The sequence below is a fragment of the Eublepharis macularius genome, chromosome 17, assembly GCF_028583425.1.
Source record: "Eublepharis macularius isolate TG4126 chromosome 17, MPM_Emac_v1.0, whole genome shotgun sequence".
NCBI classification, from domain to species: Eukaryota; Metazoa; Chordata; class Lepidosauria; order Squamata; family Eublepharidae; genus Eublepharis; species Eublepharis macularius.
Genome location: NC_072806.1, coordinates 32,248,457 through 32,265,672, shown reverse-complemented (window position 1 = coordinate 32,265,672; position 17,216 = coordinate 32,248,457). Strand labels below are relative to the sequence as shown.

Here is a 17,216-nt window from a genome sequence, read left to right as displayed (position 1 = left end):
AAGCTGTCTATGCCTGTGGCCATAACTACTTCCTCTAGCAGCAAATTGTACATTTTAATCACTCACTTAGAGTCTCTCTAAACAAGACACATTATGAAAGGATGCTCAAGTGAAGGAAACACAATGTTAGCTGGGAATTGTGGTGTAAAAAGACAAATCGGAAGGCTCCATCCTTTTCACCTCTCTAGAGCCGCATGGCAAGATCATTCCTCAGAGGGTTTGTTGATTTCCTCTTTGCCTCCCTGAAGGCTCTGTCAATTTCCCCTCCCCTTTGGGGAGGCGGAGAGGAAATAAACAAACCCTCTAAGGAGGGATCTTGCCTTGGGAGTCGAAAGAGGAGAAAATGACAAGAGCGTTTCAATCTGTCTTTTCACACTACAATTCCTAGCTAACATTGCGCCTCTCTTCACTTGAGCATCCTCATGTAATGCGTCTCGTTTAGAGAGACTCCGAGTAAAGCCTTATTCATCCTCAAGCGAATGCCTATCAACTTCATTGGATACCACTGAGTTCTAGTATTTTGAGAGAGGGAGAAAATTGCTGTGCCCACTCTCTCTAACCCATGCATTGTTAAATAAACTTCAATCATGTCCTCCCATAATAATCTCTTTTCAAAACTGAGAAGTCCCAGACTCTTCAGACTTTCCTCACAGGAAAGGAGCTCCAACCAAAGTCCTTTTGAGCATCATCTGCTTAACCCCAAGGTAAACTTTTAGTGGAATGTGCAACCCTCAGCATGTGCAAGGTTGTTTTCCTGAGCGTCTCAGTTTCCATGTAAAAACACAAACTCCAGCTCACGTATGTTGATTAAAGTTTGAAAGCACAACAACGAAGTCCACAACCAGGAAGATACCTGATGGTATTCAGTGGGCAAGACTAGACATGGCTCACTAGCAAACAGTGTGAGTTCTTGCAATGTACATAATTAATCACTTTCAAACTGAAGGGATATTATGTATCCAGCAAAGGAGGCTCTGGTTCAAGGAATCTCATATCACAATACTTTTAAAAAATCTTTGAAGTGCCACAACACTATTATTTTGGCTACACTTATCTTGTTGTCAAAGTGCATAAAATTACAGATTTCCAGCCCGGCATGTGCTTCCCCAGCATTCTTTAGCCACAGAACAAGTTTCACCAGGCAAGAGGTATTACAAGGATGCAAACAAGCCTTTGCCCTTTTGCAGATTTTAAAATTAATTTATTTTAAATTTTAAATGTTAGCTTAGGTAAGACTGCCAGTTAGTTTTGAATACTTTGGGAATCAGGGTAGGGGGAGCATTCTCATTAACTTACCGAGTACTTGAGGTCAGATATATTGATATCTAGTCCTGTTGATCGTTTGAGATTCTCATCATGAGACACCACGACTTGTTCATCCTTCGTCATGTGACAGTCAAGTTCCAACATATCGGTCCCTACATTAACTGCACTGAAAGAAGAGAATAACCCTGAACATCTTTACACTTTGGGAAGAGGGGAAAGTATTTGTAACTTCATCCATTAAAAAAGAAGGAAAACATGTTTTAGTTTAGTAACAATAACAACAACAACTGCGCTTATATACCGCTCTTCTAGAAAGATTAGTGCCTCACCCAGAGCGGTGAACAAGTTAGTGTTATTATTGTCCCCACAATACAGCTGGGGAGGAGGGGCTGAGGGGAGGGGCTTACCCAAGCCCCCTACTGAGCTCATGGCAGTAGTGCCAAACTATGGCACCTGAGCTCGACACAGTTCCCAGGTAGTTCAGATAGTACACGACGTGAAAATGCTCTTAGCTGGGATGGAACAGCAGCAGCTTCTTGAAAATGGAGTTGCAGGGAGGCGAGGGAAGGGAAAATATCCAAGAAGTCGGACAGTTGGGAGGAGAGAAAGAATAACCTGCGTAGCTACCCCTTGTCCTGAGCGTTACTGCCACCCACAAAAAGCAGACAGAATGGTATCTTTAGTTTGCAGATGCTGTTCTATGAACAATCAAACAGTTCAGTTAGCAACGAGCTTTGAGGTGAAGATATCACATCCAGCAGACATGACTTCATTTTACCCTTCAGAATGAGAAGGAAAAGGTAAACAACAGCTACATACAGGCAATTTACCTAAGGGCTCTTCAAGGACTTTGAAACAAGGGATTTGAGCCAATTAAAGACTTTTGTTTTCCATTTGTAAATTAAGTTTGCTTTGGTGTTCTGTACAGAGGAGATCAATTCAAGAGCCAGCTCTTTTCACTGGAGGTGCATAATTCTTTTAATATCAGCATTTTTTAAAAAATGCTGCTATTACTCCACGCTAACATCTAATTTGGAGTGTGAACACAGTATGGAGCTCTGCTTTACCTTCAGAGAGTAGTAAACAGGGAAACCCCAAGGCTCGCCTTGTTTCATTCTAATGCAACACTTGCTTTATGGTCTGGCCGCCGACACCAAGCAGTAGCACTTGAACAGAGATAAAGGGATTCTCTGGCAGCCTAGCAAGCAATATTTTACAAAAGCCATTCTTTGGAGCGAAACGATCTTGGCTCTGCCCACGGACCCCTCCGTGTGAGCCCATATGAGCAAAGGGCTCTAACTCTCCTCTTCCCCCAAGGTGAATAACGACAGAGGCTCTGGCCAAGTCTTCCCCTGATACATCTTTACTACACATTCAACTTTCCTGCAGCTTGGCTTATGCGTGTGAGGAAAATCTCCTCTGGGAACCGAAATGTGTAAAAGGCTAATTTTTTAGTAATGCAACCTGAACACATCATGTTTACACCTACATGTAATAATCAATTACCATGTGTGTGTGGGGAGGTGGGGTGCTAAACTGCACACATTCTCAAGTACACTGAAATAAACTATTAATTCACAGAATGTGCAAAATAAATGTCAAAATGGTAATATGATGGAAGAGCACCGGAGGTCACTTCTATAAGGGATAGTGACATGGCCTATTTCATTGTTTCTTGCACGTATTTATACTGCAATGTCCTCTACCTTTGTCATGTTGTAGAGTGGTTTTTGTTTGTGTTGTTTTTCCAGTTCTGTAATCCTAGTTCTACATTGTTTATTGGAGGTCTTTCCTGTCTGACTAAACTGCTTTTTCGTATTTTGTAATCTGCTTTTACCTCAGTGAGAAAGACTGGCTATAAATGAAGATAATAAATATTTATCTACTAAACGGGGGAATTAATGATGTGCTCTACAACATGTTGTAGAATAAGGTGGCGCTCAGCTGTACCACTTCAGGTAAGCAACGACATTTTCCAGTGTTCCCCCATACTGACTCCCTGCAAATAGAAAATTAGCACAGCATGGTAAGGACCAGGTATACACCCTTCTGCTTTGAAAACACTCAGGATGCCTTACTATAATAATAAGAAGGTAAAACAACCTAAGCTAGAACCTCTCTCCTTGATGTTCTAATTATTTTTATGTTGAGTCTTTGCACGAGAATAAGTATTAAAAATCCAACTCTCCTCAACTGCAGTCTGAAGTGGTACAGCCTGATATTAACACCTCATTCTGCCGCATGAGTAGGCCAGGCCTGAAATTAACTGAACATTTAACTGATTTCAAGAGACAATCAACAATTCACCCTGTCTTCTTGTGCAAGTCACCACAGCCCTTCTAAAACGGAATGTGTTAGCCTTTATATGTGAACCATCTATGCTGAGATTAAGCATGAATGTTTTTATTTAAAATAAGGTCCACTAGGTCTGCAGTCCTCTCGAAATCTGAACCAGAGATGCAACTCTCCTCCCAGAGGTCTGTTCTAGTACAGTTAAAAAGAAAGGGACAAAGGAAGACTCTGCTGTTAAACCATCATATATAACTGCCACGGAGATCAGAAGCCCCTGTAGCACTTTCCAATAACCTTGCAAGGTTAGGAAAATGTTGCCACTGCAGAATACTTTTGAAAGAAAGAATACCAGCTGTGATAATGCTGTTCAGGGCAAAGAATTCTTTTAAAAATCAATCCCTTGTAGTAATAACTCTCTCACAAAGAATTTCATGTGCACTTTCAATCTTTTATAATACGCCATTTTGCTGGGAGTAATTTGATGGGCCTTGGGGAAAAAGCACTTTGAAATTCAGGTGTTAATACTACAATCTGCATCCCACTCAATTTTAGAATGGTCTTGAAGTCAATCTCAGTATCTGAAGTAGAATTAGCGTGGCGTATGTGGGATGTAAAGAGCAAGCTACAATGTTCACACACAGCTATTATCTACATGGGGAGTTTTTGAGAAGCAGCTTGGGCTCTATTATGCCTGTTCCGCCCTATGGATTTTGAAGGTAACCTGCTTCTTTTCAGGTGGCCTTGAACTGTTGAAGAAACCAGAGTTATCAAGGTCTTCTGAGCCAGTCTGTGACACAACAGAAAACAGATTCTTGAACAAAAAGTATAGGGGTATATATCAACACTCAACAGCTAACTGTAGTAATCTGCAACATGTACACACTCAGACAGAACAGGGTATCAGTGAAAGGAATGAAGTCTAGAATTCGTGAACTGAACATGTTAAGTATTGTAGGCAAAAATGCCATAGTTCAAGGAAAAACTGTTCCCTAGCTCCCCAGGTGGTGGAGAATGCCCTCAAGTCACAGCCAACTTATGGCGACCCCTCTTGGGGTTTTCAAGGCAAGAGACTAACAGAGGTGGTTTGCTATTGCCTGCCTCTGCAACCCTCATCTTCCTTGGAGGTCGCCCATCCAGCTTAGCTTCTGAGATCTGACGAGATCAGGCTCACCCAAGTATTATAGTTCATATGCTGCTCCAATGCCTTGCGCCTTTTTGTACCAAGTTAGAGCAGATGTTAGCTAGAGCCAATGGCGCTACTGATCCTGCTAGGTGCCACTGTGGAGCAGGTTACCCACTCGTGCTACAAGGCTCATTTATCCAGAGAAAACTACGAACATGCTCCACGGGCACAAATGTGGAGGGTCAAATGCCACCATAAGCACAAATGCATACCCACTGCCCCAGAATTTGTTTCAGAAATTGACACCTCTATGGGCAAGAAGGAATTTAAAAAAATTAAAAAAAAAATATTCTTTGGAATTTCCTCTCTGCAACCTATTTCATTATATATGCTAAGCTATAAATGAAGTATTTTGTTATATCAGTAAAAGTTTAGATAGGAAAGTATTGTATGTATTTTAATTTCCCCCCACATTTCCACATAAGGAAATTCATGCATGAAATCTATGCAGTGTAGTTATTTAAAGAGCCCGGGGAACTTCCATATGGCATTCTCAGTTTGATACCAGGAATTAGCACTAGGCTATTCCTGTTACCAGACATTAAATACCCAGCTTTATAAAACGACTAGGGCTCTGCTGTACCAAAAAGCAGGACAAAATATCTGTAAAATAAAAAGCAAGTGGCGTAACAAGAAAGGCAGATTTATGTTTTGATTTGAGAAAAACTTAATATGGTCTCTTGGGTTTTACTCCCAAATCAAATGATTGTGGGCAAGTCACAACTTGCAGGCCAGATTCCCTCTATCACAAGCGTGGGTCTCTGATTTCCAAAACAGAGAACAAGCTTTATTTATTCAAATGCAAGAAGAATTCCTAGGGCTTCCCATGAATTTCTGCCCTTGCCAAAATGTCATCAACTCCTCTGGGTGAAGCTGACAGAACAGGCTTAAACTGGAAGAGACAGGGATACCTTCATACCTGACATGGGAACTAAATATGTTCTTGTACTAATAGCGTACTTAACCAAGTGGATCACAACATAATGTGGCTTGAGAACAAGTGAAGAGAAAAAGGAAAACTTTCCCCATCCCTAAAGGGACTTCAAACAAATAGCTGTGGGGAAGAGAGAAATTTAAGCCTCATGAGAGAAAGGGGGATGGGAACAGGGATAGAAAAGTCCTTCCTCCTGGAAGAAGAGCATAAGCCCTCCTCCATCAAAGTTGTATCAGAAAAAAAGGTTTTGGTTTAGAACACAATCTACGGATTCTGTTGATGTGAGAAAACTGCACAATGTTTTAGATACACACCCTGCTTCTTACTTTCAATTTCATTCAGGACACTGCATAAAAATATACAATGATCCCATTGTTTACCCCTAATATTTGATTTCCAGTGATCAAAAAGCAAGAGCTGATCCTCCAGTTAACTGGGAGCTCTGCTTAGACCTCATATTTGGATACGAATCTCCAGTTAATCCTTGGAATATTCAAAGGAACCAGACTGAAGCAACAGTTATTATTCAACAAGTGATCACATGAAACAAGTCTATAGACACACAAGCCAAGAACGTCTGGTCAAAAGTCAATCTTTATACTCACTGGCGAAAAGCTCCCATGGTATTTTCCAGATTCTCTCCAGCACCTGTGGGAGTATTGAAAATATATTTTAAAGTGGTGTTAACTGGTAACCACACTGGTAACCACTTTCTTCAAACTTGACAACAAATATAGTTAGTGTTCAAAGAGTTTCAAGGGGGCTAGCTGAATTCTGCAGATGTGAACTTCAAAAGGTACCCACTGGTGACTTTCAGTGTATTTGCAGGAAATTTCATGAGTTCTGAGATCTTCTTTTCCACTTATCTGACTCTTACAGGAATATGTATCTGGCTCATACAGGAACACATATCTGGCTCATACAGGAATACATATCTAGCTCACACAGGAATACATATCTGGCTCATACAGGAATAACTTTACCTACATCATGTATTGTACAAGGTGTATTTGGACAAAGGTAAAAAAATACTATTAAAATAGTGTACCAACCTTCATTTTAGTACAGCTAAACTTTCCACAGAATTTTTTTTTCAATATACCCTAATAAAATTCACATGCCACTATCAGAACTGGCCAGATATGTAAATACTATTTGCAGTATCATCTAGCCTCAGTACTACGAACCATTATATTATGCAGAAGTAGTAGTCAATGTCAGTGAAAAGTTTTTCTCTTCTCTTAAATACTGTCAGAGAGCCAGAAGCGTCACAAACCCTTTGCCAGTTACCAGTTACTGTAGCAAGATATACAACCAAAAGAAAAGAAAAAAGAAAAGAGCAAAATAAGCCCTGTGCAAAGCTGCTCTGCAAGGTGGATCGATGCCAACTTATAACCACTTGATATGCAGTCTAGATGGCAGCAAAGGGAAGTGTCAGTATTATTTACTCTCATGTCTCAGACATACAATACTTCTGTTAAAATGTATGTAACTCTGCAGCTTCAAAAGCTATGCTAGACAGTTAATTTATTGTGTCTAACTTTCTGCAGTTGAGAACAGGGCTAAACAAGCATTCATCCTTTTCCAGTCTCCCATCCAAAAAATCTACACCCGCTGGAGATCCCTGGACACAGGAAACTTACCCAAAATATTCCTTTCTTACTCACATGCTGTGTTCATCTGGCATACTCCTGAAAACCTAATGTAAGGATTTTTAAGAGGCCCCCAAATCTTTTCATGTATTAAACGCTGGTAAACACATGTGGAAATCAGATAAGTGTCCAGTGTGCTCTCTAGAGAAAAGAGGGCTGTGGGAACAAAGTGCTCTGAAAGGTCAAAGTAAGACAAGCAAAGAACTGTGACAGAAGGAAATCTCTAGCTACAAACAGCCAGGAAAAGTTGCAGGCATCTACCTGTATTATAAAACAAAACTGGAGAGGTGATGATGCAAACAGGAACTAGAGTAGCTCTGGACCCACAAGGTCATCCTCTTTGTTGTCTCCCATACAAGTTAAAGGCACCCATTTCCCCCAATGGCACCGCACTTGGAAACAGTATTGCAGTGAAGGGGGGGGGGAATCTTACCCTCCACCCTGAGGTTGGACTGGGAGGGAGGCACAGAAAGGGCACTGAAGTAGCTCACTTCATCCCCTCCCATGCAAACTGTCTCTTACACCGTCCCAACCCGCCATAGCAACAGAAAGGAGAAACATCTGTGCCTTTAAAGTAAAAAAAAAAGGATATGCAGAGGATACTCTTCCTGAAACAATATAAGAGGTGCAGCAAGAATCCAGGAAGTATATTTCAGAAAATGAAGATCAGAACAGAGATAGCATAAAAGAGCAGTTGAGACAGGGTCAATGAAAACTGCCAGCTATGAACTGGGAGGATTAGGATGGCCCTTAATTCGGAAGTAGGTTTGGTGCAGTGAGAGATGTAACATTTTCAGAAATCCCTGAGGGCCCCCCCTCTTGGTTTTGCCCCCTGGGGAAAAAAGGGACATGTGGGGTAAATTGCTGTAACATCTACTCCCTTTATCAACTTGAAACTTATTTTACTATTTTAGCAACATAAGATACGTCATTTATAACTTGGTCGGCATATAAAACTGTAATACTTTATCTTATTTATTTATTTCATTTATACCCCACTAGGGGTGTGCAAGCCAAAAATTTTCAGCTATAGCCGAAAGTAGAAAGCCGAAAGAAGATTCTCTATTGTTAAAGCTGAAAGCCGAAACAAGAATCTCTTTCGGCTTTCGGGATTCTTTCGGCATTCTTTCGGCTTTTTTCTATGGGAAAATGCCTCCGTCTTCCAGGACGCCTGGAGGAGGCATTTTCCCACCGAATAAGCCCAAAATTGGTGGGGACCTTCCTCTAACCCTTCTCTAACAACCACCCAAGTTTCAGACAGATTGGACTTTGGGAGGCCATGTTATGGCCCCCCAAAGCAGGTCCCCCCATCCTCCCATAAGAAAGCGAAGGAGCAGCATATTGTTAGCATGCTGCTGCTAATCTTTCTTCATTATTTCCTATGGGGAAAAAATGAAGAGGCAGGCTTCCTTTGCCAGGGGTGGCATTTTGCATGCAAAATTCCCCCTTACCCTCAGGAGCCCTTCTCCCACCCCTCCTCCCACCCCCCACCAAGGCTCAGCCTGCTCCCACTTGGGGGGGCCATTTCATGGCCTCCCCAAGTAGGTGCTCTAATCTCTACCACTGACAGCTGGGGGAGGCTTGTCTTGCCAGGGGTGGCATTTTGCATGCAAAATGCCCCCCAACCCTCTGGGGCCCTTCTCCCACCCTTCCTTCCACCCCCCACCAAGGCTCAGACTGCTCCCACTTGGGGGGGGCATTTCATGGCCTCCCCAAGTAGGTGCTCTTTTCTCTACCACTGACAGCTGGGGGAGGCTTGTCTTGCCAGGGGTGGCATTTTGCATGCAAAATGCCCCCCAGCCCTCAGGGGCCCTTCTCCCACCCCTCCTCCCACCCCCCACCAAAGGGCATGGCAGCAGTATCTTACACAAAAATAACACAACTCACTTAACATCAGAGAATCACCCCAAAATATTGCTGTCAAAAGCACTTTATTTCCTTAACTGCTTTAGGTTACACAGTAGGAAGGCACAACAGGGCATGAAAGCAGTGTACTACATAAAAATAACACAACTCACTTCACATCAGAGAATCACACAAACACAACTGCTGTCAAAAACGGTGAAGTGGGTTGTATTATTTTGTGTAGTACACTTCTATCATGCCCTTTGGTGCGCCCCCCTGCTGTGCCCACATTTGTGGCACCCCTGGGCTGTGCAGAATTGCCCAGGGAAAGAGAGTTTAGAAGTTCCCAGCATAGGGAACAAAGGGAGAGGGCTGGCCTTTGCCAGCCTGTTCCTGGGGTTATGGGTGTGGGGCAGGTGGGGGTGGATTTGGGTCTGTGAGGGGCTAATGTGGGGATTTGGGTCTGTGTGTGGCAGCTGGGGGGGAATTGGGTTTGTGTGGGGCTGTAAGGGGTGGACTTTAGGGGCTGACAGGACCTACTTGGGGAGGCCATGAAATGGCCCCCCAAGTGGGAGCAGGCTGAGCCTTGGTGGGGGGTGGGAGGAGGGGTGGGAGAAGGGCCCCAGAGGGTTGGGGGGCATTTTGCATGCAAAATGCCACCCCTGGCAAGACAAGCCTCCCCCAGCTGTCAGTGGTAGAGATTAGAGCACCTACTTGGGGAGGCCATGAAATGGCCCCCCCAAGTGGGAGCAGGCTGAGCCTTGGTGGGGGGTGGGAGGAGGGGTGGGAGAAGGGCCCCAGAGGGTTGGGGGGCATTTTGCATGCAAAATGCCACCCCTGGCAACACAAGCCTCCCCCAGCTGTCAGTGGTAGAGATTAGAGCACCTACTTGGGGAGGCCATGAAATGCCCCCCCCAAGTGGGAGCAGGCTGAGCCTTGGTGGGGGGTGGGAGGAGGGGTGGGAGAAGGGCCCCTGAGGGTGAGGGGGCATTTTGCATGCAAAATGCCACCCCTGGCAAAGGAAGCCTGCTTCTTCATTTTTTCCCCATAGGAAATAATGAAGAAGATGAGTAGCAGCATGCTAACAATATGCTGCTCCTTCGCTTTCTTATGGGAGGATGGGGGGACCTGCTTTGGGGGGCCATAACATGGCCTCCCAAAGTCCAATCTGTCTGAAACTTGGGTGGTTGTTAGAGAAGGGTTAGAGGAAGGTCCCCACCAATTTTGGGCTTATTCGGTGGGAAAATGCCTCCCCCAGACGTCCGGGAAGACGGAGGCATTTTCCCATTGAAAAGCCGAAAGAAAGCCGAAAGAATCCCGAAACGTTTCGGCTTTTTTCTTTCGGCTACCCGAAACGTTTCGGCATTCCCCAAAACGTTTCGGCATTCCCCGAAAGAAGCCGAAACACTTTTGTTTCGGCATTCTTTCGGCATTCTGAATGCCGAAACGCACATCCCTATACCCCACCTTTCTCCCCTCACCGACTCCCAAGTTGGCTCCTCTCCCCCATTTTATCCTCACAACAATTTTACTGTTGAGGTAGGTTTAGCTAAGAGTGTGTGGCTGGCTCAATGTCATACATCAGGTTTCTAGTCTCTGCCTTTGAGATGGTAAACGCTGAGATATATGTTCTAAGTAGCACAGGGAACAAGCAGTTTGCAGGTCTATCTCAAATACTGGATATATTCACAGTTTTGGACATAGAAAGCTAAGGTGCGCACACACACATATATATATACATTCCATAAATATATTCATTTAGGTAATTTCACTTTGCTTTTTTCCATAACAAGGAACCCAAAGCAACTTACAAAAACTCCAAAATGTAGTACCCCCCCCCCGGTCCTGACAAACTATAATTTAGGGGGGGGGGACAAATAAATTAAATCACACCCTTTGGAGCCAACCCAGACTGTAGCTTTTCCACTTGACTCATAAATATGCCAGATAGTACAATGCTATGCTATAAATTATGCATTTTATGCTGTTTAAAGCAGTTAAGTGATCCCTCAATCTACAAATCTTCCCTTTCTGTGCCCATATGTACATGCACGTATCTGCCAACTGAGGATTCTAATCCACAAAAACTTGTGCCACAATAGCCTTTAAAGGTGCCTCAGGTTTTGTTTGCTTTTGCTGCAACAGACCAGCATGGCTATCCTTCTGTTATTTAATTACCGCATTAACTCATATTATTAATGCGCTTGCAGTCCACATACCATAATATATTAATACATATAATCCAATCAATGTTTGCCTACAAAATTACTCTGCTTCACATCTGAGTTTACTATGCCCAGTGTTTTTTCATGCCTACACAGAACAGGAAGGCTGGTAGCATGCAACTCAAATCGGAAGAACTTTAATGAAACAGATTGGCTAAATCTTTACAGCAATAAGCTTAAGCTTCTGCGTTAAGCAACCTTGGAACATTTCAGTCCCATTTATATTTTGCCCTTTGCAGGCAGTACAGAAAGAAACTTCTCTTTCATAAGCAGTCACGGTCTTGCAAGTAACCCACTTCTGACATTAAAAATTGCTTGCCTTGAAAGGACCAAAAGAGAACACAACAGAACACCACAGGTTGTCACTTTGAACTCCCAGCTCAAACCAGTTCAAGACATCAATGTTCTACACAACCCATCCTGGATAATAATCTCTCTTTTCAGAGGCCTTGGGAGGCAGGCCTTTCCTTGCTTACAGACAGAACCTAATAGGGGTGGGTAATTCAGGATCGATATTTGGTTAAAATACCAAATTTTACCTGATTCGGTAAGATTCAGTAAATCTGAACTTTAAAAGGAATAACAAATCAGATTAGTTACTAGTTAGTGTACATTCCATGGGGCAGAAAAATGAGTGACAGACCAGAGAGGGGCCCTGAGAGAAAGGTGAGGGCTAAGAGTGGGAGGGGGGGGGGCTGTGGTTCTCCCCCACCTACGTGGAGCAGGCCCGTCCCAGCGCAGTTGCCGTTTACCAGCCTGGCTTCTAGTGACAGCAAGAGGGTTTGCAAGGCCCTCTTTCCTGAAGCAGCTGCAGGAACACCACCCCCACCACAGGTGCCTGAGGCAAGAGCTGGTACTGGGCAGGGGCCTACTGCTGAGGCTCCTCTTCCAGCTGTTGAGATCCAGCAGCGGGAGGAGGAGCAGCATGAGGAGTGTTTTGGGGTGGGCTTGGGGGCACATGAGTTTGCCATCCCTCGTGCTCACCTCAGGGACCCAGAGGATGTTGGAGGAATTAGTGGACAGGCCCACCATCGGAGAGCCTTCCCCAGTTTCCTCTGACACCAGAAGCAGGCCTTTCATGGCGAGGCAGGAGAAGAGGATGGTGGAAGAAGAGAATGTGGAAGTGGTGACCCCCAAATCTCCACCCTTTCACCTTCAGCCATCTTTTTCTGCCCAGCCTAAACATGGTGTGTCTGTCCCAAGCACCCCACAGGAGGTGTCTCCTGGGGTACCCACAACTGCAGGGCAGTGTGGGAACCCCTTGTCCTCCAATGTCCAGGGGCACTTCCAGAAGCTGGAGGCCCCTGGTATGCACAATGCCAGCAATGTAGGGCCTGAGTCAGTCGAGGGAGGGATGTGAATCATCTCTTGATGACAAGCCTGAGGAACCACATGAAGAAGCACCACCATGTGGAGCTTCTTCAGGAGGAGAGAGGGACTGGCACCACATGGCTGCCAGAAAACCAGCAAGAGGTCGTCCTGCAACTACCTCTGGCACTCTCCCCCCAGGTTTCCCTCTGCTGGAGATGTTTGCTGTGCATGGCATTAATGTGCCAAGAGGGGTGCAGGGATCCAGAGGGCATTTAGGTTCATCATTTGGAAGACTGTGGGGATGATCACCAATATAGGCCACCTTTCTTCATAGTAGAGGACTTCGGCTTCTGAGGGCAGCTTCAGCTAGTCTAGCCTTGGTACACACCCCCTGCTCACACCATGCTGAGCAGGACCATGGTGCCCTCCCTTTACAGGGCTGCCAAGGAGCACGGGAAAGCCCAGTTGTCTCGTGCCACTAGGAGAAGTGTGCACTTCACCTCAGTCACAGCATGCGTACTTCTTGCTTACTGAGCACTGCTGGCAACCCGATGACCTTCAGGGTGGGGGTGGGCCAGATGAGAGACTACTGGGCCAGCTAAAACAAGGCTTTGCTCCATGCTGAGGTTCTCGACAAGACATACATGGCGGAGAACATCACTGCCACCATCAAGAGGGAATCAGTGGACTGGGAAGGTGAGGGCAGCGTCACCAAGGGATACATGGTGATTGATGGTGGCGTAAACAGGAAGGCAGCGGCGATGTGAGTGGGTCTCAAGCGCATTTACTGTGAGACCCATAAACTTCACCTCCTGGTGAAGAACGTGGTTGGTCTGGGTTCCTCTGATGAACTTGCAGAGGATCCCACAACTCATGAGTTCCAGTGTCTCTTCCAGCATGAAAGCAACTCACCAATTGTGCCAGAAGCAGGCCAGAACAGAACATCATCTGATCACTGATGTTGTCACTCGCTGGAACTCCACCAGTGCCATACTTGAGCATTTGATGGAGCAGTAGGCCACCCTGAGGGTGTGGCTCTCAGAGAGCAACACTTCGAGGGGGAAGGTTGAGTTCAGCCCAGAGAATTGGCTCACCATCTCCCAGACAGTGGAGGGCCTGAGGCCTCTCACGGAATTCACTGTCATGGTCTCGTCTGACACGGCGCCCCTGGATCTGGTCATTCCTTTGGTGCATATACTTCAGAGTGCTACGGCCTCCTTCCTGGACCCACGTGCAGGATGTGCAGACCTCACACACTTATGAGAAGGCTGCAACAAAGCATCACGTCCTGGCTGCAGCCTCTCACCAAGAAGGAGTCATACGTGTTGGCAACCATGTGTGATCTGCATATCAAGGGGCACCTTTGGCAAGCAGGCAGAGCACCTCATCAGCACGAGAGATGCCCTCTCTTTGGGGGTGCTGTGTGGGCAGGCCAAGAGAGGCTTCCTGACAGCAGAGGGGACGGGGGAGGGGCCCAGCTCAGCTGGTCCTGCTCCTACCCATTCTCAGCAGGCTCCACCCCCATGGCCAGCACTAGGATGTCCATACAGATGGAGATACTCTGGTGTGCCTTCAGCCCCTCTGGGAACATGAGGTGCACGAGCCATGATTTGGCGAAGGCAATAGTCAGGGACTACCTTGCAGAGCCCTGCAAGTTGCTTTCCACCAATCCGTTGAACTACTGGGCCAAGGAGGAGGTGATCTGGCTGAACCTCTCTCCTCTCATGCCCTCCAATGAGCATGGAGAGCGAGCGTGTGGGCAACAATTTCCAAACTTTGGTCTTCCAGAGTGAATGAGGTGAGCCCACCTTGTGGCCTGCATCCTCTGAGAGTCTGTGAGGTGGGATGGAAATGTTCTTCCCAAGACTTAAAAAGTTAGGTAGAAAACAAGCAGAAGGAGGACAGTTGGCACAACAAATGCACACTGCAATTTGGATCCCCACACATACATACTACAAAACCACCAGCCTGTATTAGCACAAATTTCTATAAGTAATTGAGAAAAGAGGCCCCAGAGATGTTGTTCTCTTGCGACTGAGATGGGAAGAGTCAAAGAGATATTAGGGAAAGCAGAGAATGACACACCATGTATCACAGAGGGAAACCCACAGAAACACCCAAAGCTAGTGCTACAGACTGCAGTTGTGTAATATAATGTATGTAATGTGCTTTTCTAATGTTAACATAACTTTCCTCATTGCAGGGGTGGGAAGGATGGCTGATGTAATGTGCTGTTCTAATATGTTGTTGTTCTCATGTTAACAGTTGCAGTTCCACAGGGCTTGCAAAACAGAGATGTTGAGAGCCAGTGAATTATCCCCTTCCTGTTTGCTAGTGGCCACCCTGGGCTGTGCCACAGTTATGTACATGTTTTTTTAGTTATTTATTATAGCCTGAGTTGATCATGGCACCAGTTGTTTGTATTATTTTTATGGTTTTTTAAAAATATGTATATGGTTTTAGTTGTATAATGTTGTTAGCTGCCCTGAGCCCGTTCGCAGGGAGGTCGAGGTATAAACCTCAGCCCCTTGGATAGCCCCTATAGATTTCCCCACAGGGATTAATGGAGATTGGAGTTGGCCGGAGACACCTTCTTTGGGGGGGCCATAAAATGCCCCCTGGGGTCCAATCTTTGTGAAATGGGGGAGTGTGTTAGAGGACAGTTAGGAGGAGGTCCCTGCAAATTTGGTGAAATTCAGTCAAAAATGACTCCCCACAGGCCACTGGATATACCCAAATTGAGTTTCCTATAGGAAATAATGGCCAAATTTTACCGAATTTGCTCTGTACTACCAAACCAACCTAGAGAACAATTTTAGTATTTGGGGAATACCAAATTTTGTTCCCAGTTCAGTATTACTGAACCGGAATTTACTGATTTCTTTTCCTGTGCACAACCCTAGACCCTAACTTAAAACAGCTTCTGGCCAGCAGTGATGAGCCACCTAATATAGAGGCAAACCTAGGGACCAAAACAGCAACCAGCTCCTATACACACTTGGGCAATAGCATTACAGGGTCCAATGACATCAGCTACATCATCATGGGCTCATCCACTTTTTCCTCCAATGTGATGCCATGCATCAACAATATCCTGCTGTCTGCAAAGGACAAACAGGTCAGTCCCTCCCTACGCAAAATAATAAATCTAATACTCAAAATAATTCAGGAACTAGTGGGAGAACATTTCATTCTCACAGCATGATTTCTGACAAAGTCACCATCCTTCTACAAAACAACATCAAAGGAAGGCACCTGCACGAAGCTGCTGAATTAGACTTTATTAAGTCTTCATTTAAAAGGTGCTACTGGACTCTTTTTGATTTTAAAAAGAGTAGCTCCTGTAGAGCTGTGTATTGAGTTGTTATACACATATTCGGAAAAATCAAGAATATCAATCCAATCATCTTGTTGATAGTTAATGTAGCATCTTAAAAACTGTTCCAGCACTTGATTTGTGAGTTCCGACTGCCCGTCGCTCTCGGGATGATAGACGGAGCTAGTTCCTTGTTCAATCCCAGCAAGTGTGAGAAGCTCCCACCAGAAGTTGGCAGCGACCTGTGGGCCCCTGTCGGAGATCGCCTTATTAGGAAAGGAGTGTAGTTTGACCACGTGTTTGATGAACAGGCTGGCTAGTTTCTTGGCTGTAGGGATCATAGTGCATGGAATAAAATGAGCCTGTTTTGAAAACAAATCTACTACTACTAAAATGACTATATATCCTTTCAAGGGGGGAAGATCTGTGAGTCCACTGATATCACAGCCCACGGTCTAGGAGGGGTTTCTAAGGGTTGCAATAGTCCTGGGGGTTTTCCCCTCTAGATTTACCCATTATACAAACTGGGCATGAGGATACATATTGAGAAACATCTTTTCTCATTGCTGGCCACCAAAACCGTCTTTGTACTAAGTGTAGGGTTTTAAGATACCCAAAATGTCCAGCTGTTTTGGCATCATGACATTGTTGTAAAATTTCTTTTCTTAAGATGGCTGGGATGTATAATTTGCCCATTCTGTACCAGAGGCCATCCCCCTCCTGTTTCAGGTTGGCTTTGGGCGCATTTTCCCCCTCCCTTTCTGTTTCAGCTTTTATCTTTTCTCCCAATTCTGAGAGATCAGGTTTTGTGCCACTTTGTGTTTTCACAGCTTGGCTGCATGTCGTCATCGCTCCTCCCAGTTGAGCTGGTGAGAAAACTGTATCAATTATCTCCTCCTTCTGGCTGTCGTGTTGGGAGCATACGTGAAAGTGCGTCTGCAAGGAAATTTGATCGGCCAGGGAGGTATTTCAACATGAAGTTGAACTTGGAAAAGAATTCCACCCACCTTAACTGTTTGGTGTTCAGTTTACGGGGTGTGTGTAACGCTTCTAAGTTTTTATGACCAGTTCATACTTCAAAAGGAATTTTAGCCCCCTCTAACCAATGTCGCCAGGTGGTGAGTGCAAATTTCACCGCAAAAGCTTCCTTCTCCACACGCTCCAGTTGCGTTCTGCCTCAGAGAATTTCTTA

General features: G+C 45.0%; 1 protein-coding gene across 1 annotated transcript in view; it reads right to left on the bottom strand.

The window, feature by feature from the left end:
* Window positions 1-17,216, bottom strand: part of GDPD1 (glycerophosphodiester phosphodiesterase domain containing 1) — a 46,423-nt gene that overhangs the window by 16,946 nt on the left and 12,261 nt on the right. The window contains exons 2-3 of the mRNA XM_055001512.1: window positions 6,281-6,323; window positions 1,297-1,432 (exon numbers count right to left, since the gene is read on the bottom strand). Of these exons, the coding sequence (XP_054857487.1) occupies window positions 1,297-1,432; window positions 6,281-6,323 (179 nt within the window). The remainder of the gene's footprint in view (window positions 1-1,296; window positions 1,433-6,280; window positions 6,324-17,216) is intronic.